This window comes from Lycorma delicatula, chromosome 10 (genome assembly GCF_047948215.1).
Source record: "Lycorma delicatula isolate Av1 chromosome 10, ASM4794821v1, whole genome shotgun sequence".
Taxonomy (NCBI): Eukaryota; Metazoa; Arthropoda; class Insecta; order Hemiptera; family Fulgoridae; genus Lycorma; species Lycorma delicatula.
In genome coordinates this window covers 98,313,849-98,326,027 of record NC_134464.1, presented here as the reverse complement: position 1 = coordinate 98,326,027, position 12,179 = coordinate 98,313,849, and the positions used below count along the sequence as shown (strand labels likewise).

General features: G+C 30.5%; 1 protein-coding gene across 2 annotated transcripts in view; it reads left to right on the top strand.

Annotated features, from left to right (window-relative positions):
• Nucleotides 1-12,179, top strand: part of Sym (symplekin scaffold protein) — a 63,864-nt gene that overhangs the window by 33,172 nt on the left and 18,513 nt on the right. For both annotated transcript variants that reach the window (XM_075376989.1, XM_075376988.1), the window contains exons 15-17: nucleotides 1,675-1,853; nucleotides 2,756-2,916; nucleotides 7,350-7,476. In XM_075376989.1, coding sequence (XP_075233104.1) covers nucleotides 1,675-1,853; nucleotides 2,756-2,916; nucleotides 7,350-7,476 — 467 coding nt within the window. The remainder of the gene's footprint in view (nucleotides 1-1,674; nucleotides 1,854-2,755; nucleotides 2,917-7,349; nucleotides 7,477-12,179) is intronic.

Genomic DNA, 12,179 nt, shown 5'->3' with positions numbered 1-12,179 from the left:
TTTTTATTTATTCACAACATTATTATTTGTTTATTCACAACAGAATCAAATTAGCCCCTTTTGAAATAGTGTCCTTCACTGTAATTATGAGGGCTATTTGGAAATTAACTTCTGGTCCTCTGTATTGTGCAAAGGGATGGGATTTGGGATTTTACATTTACACAGTTGGATAGCCTGGTTCAGTGCGGTTCTGTAGTGCTTTTGGAAATATTGCTTGCTTGTTTGTTTGTGTAAAACTCTTGTTGGTAATTGCTTCTGTCATAAAAAATCCTGTTGACTGTGAAGTTCTTGCTGTCATCCGTTTCTTTCATGTAAAAAACTTGTCAGCTCCTGAGATTCATCATGAATTTTGTGCAGAATATGAAGGGAATATCATGAGTGGCAATGCAGTAAAACAGTGTTGCCAAATGTTTTAGGAAGGTCAAACAAACATTCATGACAGTGAAAGATGTGGTCGTCCCTTCATGACAATGCTTGTCAGCATACTGCAGTATGCACTCAATGCCAAATCGATAGTTTCAAATGGGAGTTGTCCTCCATACAACCCTGATTGGCTCCCAGTGATTATCACCATTTTTTGAAACTGAAGAAATGGCTAGCGACACAGTGTTTTGAAAATAATGGGTTGAAAAAGTGTTACCACTTGGCTTAATTTGTAGGCAGCAGAGTTTTTTTACAAGGGCATTCAAAAACTTGTTTACAGATATGACAAGTGCCTTAATTTTGACAACAATTATATAGAAAAGTAGCTATAATTTTTATATAATAAATTGTTTTTCTATCACAATGTTTCATTGAATAGTTTGTACGTCCTGTAGTGAATTTTCTTTAAATTTTTTTTGTGAAAGTGGTGTCCTTTCAGAGTGGCTGTCATCTTTGGAAACAAAAAGAGATCCACAGATGCTAAATCAGAACAACAGGCTGGGGTAAAAGTTGCTATGCTTCAGCAAAATTTTAAAATAAGGAGTACAGTGCAGCCAGGGTGTATGTTATCATGGTGCAGCATCCATATTTTGTTTGACCATGCTTCAGACTCTTCTTTCTCACTAGATACTTAAATTCTATTTTACTTTCAAATAAAGTTGTTATAACATAGGACATTTTCGTAATGGACTATATAATTTTAATCAAAAAATATAATCAACAATACCTTCATATTTGATTAATTTTTTTTGGTATGCTTGATTTAAATGCTGATAATAATCATAATATTGTATGTAGCTCATACCCCTAAACCCACTTCTTCCCCTAAATCCTTCTTGTAACATTTTCAGAGTTTCTATAAATGTTTTGCTCAGTTTGAGATAAAACATCGTGCAACACGTTGCTCTTCCAGAATTTCAGTTTTCTTTTTATCAGAAAATTGCTGCAAGTACAAAAGATGACTTCACTTGAATGGTTGTAGACTGTAAATGAAACAGTGTAGTGATACGGTAAACAGTATTTTTTTTTAATTCTACTACAATGCACCACTAGTAAAATAATCAGTATACTATTTCAAAAGCATATTTTCTTTATTGACAAACTTCATGTATCAGTTAAAATAATGAGGTTATCTAAACAGGAGAATAACTAAGAAATTATTATGATATTGTTGTAATTTTTGATAATTTTTAATTAGTTTCCTTCTTTGTGAAATATAGTTTATATATGATGATTGTTTGTTCTTTGTAGGCTTGCTAGGGTGTATGTACAGACAGTAGCTGATGTCAAAAGGATTATACTGAGATTGGTTGAAAGTCCTGTTAGAGGCATGGGGATGGATTCACCACAACTTCTATCATTGGTCGAAGAATGTCCTAAAGGAGCTGAAACTTTGGTTACCAGAGTAATTCATATATTAACCGATAAAGGTTTGAATTTTTTAATTTTAACATTTTTTATTATATGTAGTAGAATGAAATGTTTACTATTTATGTAATGGAACTTTTCTAGTTTATTTTTTGCAAACGTCTACCACATTGGTCAACTGACATTTTGTTTTATGCAATGTTCTTAGTGACACTGAATTTTTTATGTTCTATGAACAGCAGTAAAAACATTAACCGATTTCAATAATATGTAGTCAGAATTTTTTAAGGAAAAAAGGAAATGTCTGAATAAATTGTGAATTGACCCAATTCAGAGTTGATTATTTATCATTTCTCATACTAGCAATCTGTGAGGAATTTTTGGCATATAACTTACCATCTAAAATCAAAAGGAAATGAAAATAAATGTAATTTTTTTTCTGTTTTCTCATTACATTTTTTAATTTGGTTTTTAAGTACCTCACAGATAGGTGTATTAATTTAGTTATTGTAAGACTGATTAAATTGTAATATTTTATTAAAAAAATCCATATTTTTTCATCATACAGTATGATATTTTTATTATATGTTAATACAAGAAATAATATTTTTATACAATCGTTTCTTAAAAAAAGGGTTCTTGTACAGTTTTGTTTAATTTCCAAAATAAGAAGTATGAAATTTTTAATAAAGTAAAAGATATATGTATATATGATTTACTTTGACATATTTAGTTAGACATAATTAAGCAGAAATTCTACTCTAAATTCTATAAATAAGTAATTGAAAAACAATTTTGTTTTGAGTTGTGAACTAAATTTTTACATTTGTTACTGCATTTTTTTTTTTTAATTTAACCTATAAAATTAAAATTTCTTTACAAATTAACTAAAGTGTAATAAAATATATTTGTTGTGTTTAAATCTAATGGAAAGGAAATATTAAAATGTAGCTTTTTTTTATAGTTCCTCCAAGTGCAGAACTTGTTGCTAGAGTACGTGAGCTGTATCATACTCGTGTTTCTGATGTACGTTTCTTGATACCAGTACTTAATGGTTTGACAAAGAAGGAGATTATTGCAGCACTCCCTAAACTGATGAAACTGAATCCAGTTGTTGTAAAAGAGGTTTGTTCTTCTTACACTTCTAAAAATTTTGCATGGTTTAAATCTTTTTAATATTTTAACATATTGTTCATGTAGTTGATCTGGCATGCTTTGAACTAAAATTATACATTTTGTGGTATAATTTGATATACCGTTGACTGGGTGATACATTTTTTTTCATTTGAAGATATAATGTGTAGGGTCGTCACTCTGAAAAGTGGTTAAACACAGCCAGTCATTAATAAAATGAAATTGGGCTATATAAAATACTGAAAAGATCAATGATCTAGAGATATAGGATAATAATTAGTTACTTTTCTTTTTAAAATGTTTATTTCTGAGTAGTTGTTAATTTATTACATTTTACTTTCATGACATTTTTACTTAAAGATAGAATACTTTCTTCTTTATAAAAAAGAATATTTTCATTTTTTTTACTTACTACCTTATTTATTGTTAACCTAATTGGTGCCTATTTAATAGTATATTAAGTAATTTCATGCTAGTTGAATTCAAAGTTTTATTTAAAAAACTGAATGTCTTATTTTATACCTCTCTTGTTTAATCAGTGTACAAGGTCTGTTCAAAAAAAACCCGAATAATTTTAATTGCATCCCAGTGGAGATATTTAATGATGTGTAGTTGGCAGCATTGTGCTCTGCAACATGTTTAAGTGTTAGTAGAGATTATAAAAATCGCACATTTTTGAATGTGTGATTTTCAGAAGCAACAATACAATGTAAAAATTTGTGTGAAACTGGTGAAAACTTTCACAGAAACGTTGAACTTTTGAAACAAGCTTACAGAGGTGATGCTGTGGGTCGTACACAATGTTACAGATGGTTTTCACGATTTAAAAGTAGTCATTAGTCAATTGAAGATGATCCTCGACCAGGAAGGCCTTTGACTTCAACTGGTAACACCCACGTTCAGAAAATCAATGATGTGGAGTGTGTAAATCCCTGATCGACTGATCAGAGGTTAGCATGTCAGTTGGATCATGCCATGACATTTTGATTGAAAAATTGAATATTCATCAAGTTGCAGCAAAGTCTGTTCCTTGTTTGATGACCAAACGGCAGGAAGAACATTGAGTGGAGTTTATTAGCAACTTCTTGAACAAGCCAGTGATGATGGAACATTCATGAAAAGGATCATAACGGGATACAAAAACTGGGTTTATGGCTACAATGTCAAGTCAAATGTTCAGTCATCACAATGGATCGGCAAAGGATCTCCATGCCCCGAGAAAGTACTTCAGTCTTGATCCAGTGTCAAAGTGATGCTCTCTGTTTTTTGGATTTTGATGGAATTGTGCATTTTGAATTCTTATGTCAAGGTGAAACGGTGAACATCCTATCAAGGTGTTTTATAAAGATTATGTGAAAAATCCACAAAAAGAGACCAGAGTTGGGGTGAGACAACTCACGGTTCCTTCACCACGACAATGTGCTCACACTCAGGTTTGTCAATTCGTCAGTTTTGTGCTAAAAATCAGACGACTGTCCTCCCTCAGCCTCCCTATTCACTAGATCTGACTCCTAGCTAATTTTTCTTATTTCCAAAGTTAAAATCGGTGATGTAAGGATGCTGTTTCGAGACTGTTGATGACATTAAAGCAAATTCATCATGGATCTTGAAGGTCATTTCAAATGAATCTCTCCAGAACTGCTTTGTGAATGGAAATACCTCTGGGAAAAGTGTGAATAGAAGCACTTTGAAGGGGACAAGGACCAACAATCTGTAAAATTAATAATAAAGATTAAAAAAATAAAGTTTGGTTATTTTTTGAACTGACCTCGTATATTTAATAAAAATCTGAAAAGAATTCTCTTTATAAAATTATATGAATATTCTGTTATTCTAAAGTGGAATTTTATGATGTGTTGTTCTTGGATGCTGATCAATTTGAATTTAAAGATATCTAAAATGTTGAAAAAATTTGAAATTTTACTATCTTAAGTACATAAATATTAAAAAAAATTACAACTAAGTTCTACTGTGTTCAAAAACGTAGATCAACCATAATTCAACTTATTAATTTCAAATTAAATTTATATACGATTTATTCATTTGAAGTCATTGAGTGAATAGTAATAATGGTGAAACAAATTTATTATGAGGTGACAGTGGCCAGTTGTTTGGTGTTCATAACTACAAGCAGCAACACAGTTGTCAGCAGCATTCTAAGAGTTAATATTTCACCTTATATGAGGGATATCTCTAAAGTAAAGACCACTGGGAAATTTCTCTTCTTAAAGTCGGCAAACCTGTGTCATTCATAGCCACACTAGTAATGTACATACTATATTGTTGTCTGTAAGTTGTCACGTTGTAGTATCTGGAGTTACGTGTGAGTTATTACATTATAAAATGAATAGGAAAATCGATATTGCCGCCGACAGTGAAATATGTGGAGTCATGTTTTTTAAACCATCAAAGTATTAAGCCGGCTGAAATTCATAGGCAGTTGGCTGCTGTGTATGGTGATAATATAAAAAATGAAAGAAACGTCTGAAAATGGTGTGAAAGGTTTAGAAATAACAGAATTAATGTGCATGATGAAGAACATTCGGGGAGGCCATCGATACACCGAGGACTTGTTGAAACACATCTATGATGAAATCAGAAAAGATTGTCGCTCAACGATTTCCAACCTGGTCCTTCTTTCCCTGATGTTTGAAGAGCTGTTATCGGTCGTGTTGTTCATGACCATTTAGGCTTTAGAAAGGTTTGTGCGTGTCCGGTGCCGCATATCTTAACGGAATGTCGCAGAAAAATCAGAATGAGATCTGCTTTGAAATTTTTGATGTGGCACACAGAAAGAGTTGATGAGTTCCTTAATTCAATTGTTACCGGCGATGAAACATGGATTTCGTATTACACGCCAGACAGAAAGCAGCAGTCAAGTTAATGGCGTCATCATCAATCACCAACCAGACCAACAAAGGATATTTGAAGAATAAAAGTTTACGAATTAAATTTCCATAGTATCGATGAAGCAATGACGAACTTCGACAAGAAATAGACGGCGCGGACAAAAATATTTTGATTCTCAATATGAACATTTGAGCGCAAAAGCGCTGTAGTTGTAACTGATCTGCACAGCGGATCAGTTATAACATCTTTTGTAAAAATATGATTAATATATAAATTTTGACCGATATAAATATGAAATTTGCTGACCTCAGTAGCAAAGTACGTAGCGTCTCGGCATTTCGTGCGCGGTCCCGGGTTCAAATCTCGGTCAGGCACGGCTTCTTTTCATACACTACTAATATCCTCCGGGCTAACGTCTGTAGCTGTTGATGACTATTTCATAACAAAATAAAAAAAATACAGAATTTATTTTTTAATTTATAAAATTTATATATCGCAACCGTTTATTTTATAGCGCTTCGGTTTAAGTTCCTCGCTCTGTATGCGTATGTAAGAAGGTACTAATTCTGTTGGAACTTCTGGACCGCATCTGAATGATATTTTTATCGATTATTTCAATGAAATTTGAGAAATTTGTTATTAGTAAATTTATCGAAATCACTAAGTTTCAGAATGAACTATAAAGTTAAAAACAGAACGTGTTTTTTGTCGGTTACCTGATTTAATGACTTAATATATGAGAAATAAAATACGCGTATACGGTAATGAAAATAATATTTAGAAAAAAATATCTACTTTTATTTTACTTTTTTCACAATATCGGCTGTAAAATATAAAATGTTATTATACGTGATTTTCTTAAACAAGGATCAAGCCACAGCCATTTAGACGCAAACTGACGGCCACAGTCTTTTGGGATCAGTTTGACATACTGCCGATTGATTTCATGCCATATAGAACGAATATAAATGCAGAAGCCTACCGCAAAACTCTTAAGTTACCGCTTGCCATTGAAAATCAGTGACATGGGCGGCTGACCAATGGTGCCATTCTGCTGCACGATAATGCACGTCCACGTGTTGTGGGTCCAACACGTGGTTTACTGAGAACATCCACTATGTAGTCTGGACTTAGCTCCTTCTGATTTCCATTTGTTTGGGAAATTGAAAGAATTTTTTAGTGGTAAGCAATTCACAGGTGACAATGAACTTAAAAATGCTGTTAATCAGTGGCTAAGTGAACTGATGGCAGAAGAATACGATGAGGGTATATTGAAGCTGGTGTATCGCTACAATAAATGTCTTAATTCTTGTGGTGATTGCATAGAGAAGTAGTATAAGGTATAGTTTAAGAGAAATAAAAAATGTTTTTAAATTTTTCAGCATAAATTTTTTTACAATGAAATGATCTTTACTTTAGAGAGAACCTCTCGTATGTTAATTTTAGTGACGGTTAGTCAGGTGGTAATTTTAAGGTAGTACTTCATAATTTAAGTTAATTTTAAGGTATTACATTACTTCATTTATGGTTATTATTTTGGTGATTAGTAAGATGTGTTTGTAAATTGATTTTAGGTATTCAATAGGTTACTAGGAACACATACGGATTCTCACCATTCATCTCCTATAACACCAGCGGAACTGTTAATAGCTTTACATACCATCGATCCTTCAAAATGTGAACTTAAAACCGTCATGAAAGGTGCATTAATCTCTTATATTCTATTTAGAAAATTCTACTGAGTTATTGAATTCCAGAATAATGTTAGTTCATGTGATAAATAATAATAACAATAAAAAAACTAAATCAGTTATGTTGAAATGGCAATACCAACATTAAATAACAGAATTATAACTAAACTTCACTTTTGGCCATTACAGTATTTATACTATTTTTTTCTTGTTTTATTTAAAATTTTTCTTTGAATTTTGTTCACTTAATTTTATTACTTTGGTTTTTCAACTGTGATAAAATCTCTGTAAAAAAAGTATAAACTTTTAAGGGAAAAATTAATAACATTTACAATAAATAATACTTTTAAAATATCACTAAGTAATTCCCAGTATACAATGAATAAAAAGATTAAGATATAATAATCTGTGAATATGAAAACGATGAGAGAATAAATGTTTAAGACATAAAACATTAAGCGAAAATGTAAGAGAGGGATAAAATAAACAATTTATTGATTAATGGTGAACTTAACTAATATTTGGAATGTTAAGGGTACAATCAAAAGGGATCCCTATTTAAGGACCATTTATTCAAGCTCTAGCTTTTGAAATAGCATGAATGTAGGAAGAAATTGAATTCAAATGGCTAGCTTGATTGTTGATTGCTTAAAACACAACATTGTTTGAAATCAAGTTTGTAATGAGGGCAGAGGTACAGACATAGTGACAGTAATAAATTAATACAGCTACTGGTTGAAGTTGTAACACAGGAATTGTAAATTAATTCAGTATAGATAGTTTTATTGAAATTAATATATATATATATATATTATATATATATACATTTTCATTTAAACCTTATTAGTTATTTATTAAATGCAATAAAAAAATTATTTATTTTACAGAAAAAATTACAAAATATATATTATATAACTAGCTGACCCAGCAGTGCTTCGCTATTGTTAGATTTGAGTATATTTATAGATTAAACGAATACAAATGAAAGTTTGATAAAACATTAAAAAACTCAACATTACAAAATTTTTAACCTTTCCTTCTTTCTCTCTTCCATTCTTCACCTTTTCTCCTCTTTCCCTTTTTTGTAACTTCTTTTCATGTAACTAATATATATTCTGAAAATGAGCCAAATCAGACCATAAATACAATGTTTCAAAATACCTCAACCCTGGTGCCACCTAGCGGGTCCATATTTTGCAAAAATATTTCTTTTCACGTAAGTAATATATATATATTCTGAATATGAGCCAAATGAGACCATAAATATAATTTTCTGAACTATCTCGACCCCAGTGCCACCTAATAGCTCCAATTTTTGAAAAAAATATTTATTTTCATATAGCTAATTTATATTCTGAATATGAGCCAAACCGGTCTGTAAATACAGTTTTTATAAATATCTCGACCCCAGTGCTACCTAACAGATTCATTTTTTGTAAAAATATTTCTTTTCATGTAACTAATAGATATTCTGAATAGGAGCCAAATCAGACTATAAGTACAATTTTTTGAAATATCTCTACCCTTGTGCAACCTAGCAGGTCCAAACTAATTCAGAAACCTTCATGAGTGTGCCCCCAACAACTTACAAAAGTTTCATCACAATTGGCTGTATGGGGTAGGAACACATATAGGACAAACAAACAAACATTCATTTTTATGTATGTATAAGATTACTATTACTTTGTTAGCTTCGGGTTCGTTATCAGGTACCATAACATAAGCTTTTTAAAATAAAAAAACATCAAATTTAATAACACAAAAAATTTAAAATTTATATTTTTACAAAAATTTACAGAAATGTACTTACTATGTCAGGATTTGCGAAATAATATATTAGAACTATGCTGCATTTGTTGTTTTCACAAAAATTACAAAAAATTATAAAAACTCATTATATAAAATAAAATTTACTAATTGCGATGAATGATACATATTACATATAATAACAAAGAAAGTGATAATAAACATATCCCAAAACTTGTCTACTTAGGTTCATATGTAGAATTGCTATTGCATAACTACTTGTACATATCAAAGATTAATATATATATATCTTACTAATATATATAACATTAACGAATTGGCCAATCCAAGATCATTTATTTATAACTTTACACATAATCTTGCCATTTTAACGTTATAATTTTAATAATAAATATTTATGTTATCGTGTATATATATATATATTTTTTTAAATTGATGAGTAAAAAATCTTTTAATTTATCGAAGAATGTTCCTTATGGAGTGGCCTTTAATTTAAAGCTCTCATACCTGTGTTCCTTATTGTTCATGATTTATATCAGTTTTTTCTTTTTATATTCACTAACAAAACTTACTACGATTAGATCCTGCACAAAACTGATGCTTCTTGATGGTGTTACAGGTCTAACTCCACCACTCTTTCTTCGAATTGTGAAAGTCCGTGCGAGTATGTGTATTCACAGAAACGTTACGCTCTTTGTATAGAAAACGTTAGTACATTTTTCCAGCATGATATCATGTTTCTTAAAATTCTATTTTAAGAAAGAATTAAATATCAAATGACTCGTGCTGCTAATAATTTAACTTTTATGTTTCAACAAATATATCATATGTTGACATATTAAAAAATCTATATAACAGAATAGTTTAATATAAAATAAATTTCAAATAAATTCATAAATTTAAACAACCCAATTTAATTTAAATATGTCAGAATTTATAGCGGTTACAACTTTAATGAAATTAATCTTTTTAGTCATATTATTTTTCTGTACTGTTAAATTATATTTAAATTCTATTAAATAAACTTTTAGTATTTTTATTATGCGATGAGAGGATTGTTTCAATCATGACTGAGAATGCAGGATCCCATGAAAGTACAGGATTCAGCTGAAGTACTGTGCATCATGTGTTTACACTTTCTAAGGTTTGTTCAGTAGTGCCTTATAGTTAAACTGTTCTTTTTTTGCTCTAAATGGCAGAAAACTTAATTTTTTTAAAACGTACCACTCTTTCGTGGAGGTTTGCATTTAATACTGTAATCAAACTAATTTCATTATAATACAATTAAATAAATTATTTTTTTTCACAATTTTAAAATGTTTGAGTTACAACCACTGGTTCATCTCCCAAGGAGGGGTTGAAATTCTATTTCTCGTCAAAAGGTAAAGTAGTTGATTGATACCTTATCCTGAAAGTATATTACAGTATATTATCTGGAACGGTTTTAAAATTGTTTAGGGGTTTCCATACTTTTGACTCCCTCTGTATATTAATGTACAATAAATGTTTGAAAATTCTACAATTGATATAGATGAACTTCTCAACTCTACTTACATTTTCTGTCGCTAACATAATGATATTTTCACGTTTCTTGATGAGGGCAGCAGCATTGAGAATGTGCGTGATCAGTTCATCAAATGTATTTACTTTTTATCTGTATACTTTGCATTTCATCCATCCCCATACCTAAGGGTATAAGATTTATCAGCCTCATATATCGTAAAATATTTTTTAGAATTTTTAATAATTGTTGAAAATGATACACTTACCAGCACTCATGTTTTATCTGAACATCAACTGGTACATAGTGATGAAAGGGAAAATATTCTTCAGATGGTACAGCTTAGTCCTGCAATGAGCATTCAAAGAATTTGAAAAAGAGCATGTAATTTATCAGCTCTTTACATCTAATCCATTTACCAGTAAATTTTTCAACAAAGAATTGTCTTATGTCATTTCTAAAATGTGCTGGTGCTCTATTAAGTTAATGTTACATTTCAATTCATTTTGCCAATGAAAAATTTTTAAGCACCCCAAAAAATTCATTTTTAAAAATTCAAAATAATTTCTCCCTGTTATACATTGTTATAGTATAAAAGGACTTATTAATTGGTTGTCAATCTTGCCACACCAAACATTCACCGAAAATCATTGCAAAAATTTGATTCAACTACATGTAGGTCTTCAGATTACCAATGCGGATTCCTTGTGTTCTTTATACCGTTATGGGTAAAAATAGTTTTGTTTGAAAATAGTATGAATTGAATCAAGTGGTAATTATTGCTAACCTATTGACAAAACTGTAATCATCTGGCATGATCACATGGTTCAGTCCATGAGCATGTAATGTCCTTCATAGTCTAATTTATGGAATGTTGAGTCGTGTAGAAATTCTTTGAATGCTCATTGCAGGACTAAGCTGTACCACCTGAAGAATATTTTCCCTTTCATCACTATGTACCAGTTGATGTTCAGATGAAACATGAGTGCTGGTAAGCGTATCATTTTCACAAAGATTATTAAAAATTTTTAAATATATTTTATGATTTGGAACTACTTGTCCAGGTCACCTATGTCGGTATTCTACCACCGCAGCTGGAGCACTTCCATCGGAAAAGCAGTACCCAAAAATCACATCAGCATATTCTGCATGAGTGAAGAGACGCGGCATTTTTCAAAATGGAATTTCACTTTATTAAATTCAGATTCAATTGAAAAAATGTAGTTACAGTTTTAAGTCCAACAAAGACAAATACTTAACATAAGTTGAGTCTTAAAAATAATTAAATGCAATCAAAGTTATGTCAAAAACAATTAAACTGTCTAATGTTTATTATTAACATGTAACCATAATTTTATGACACAATGAGCAGTACAGCATTCAAATTAAATTCAAGTTATAGTTAGTGTTGCAATGTAATTTATCAAAGTTCTAAATTTATTTTT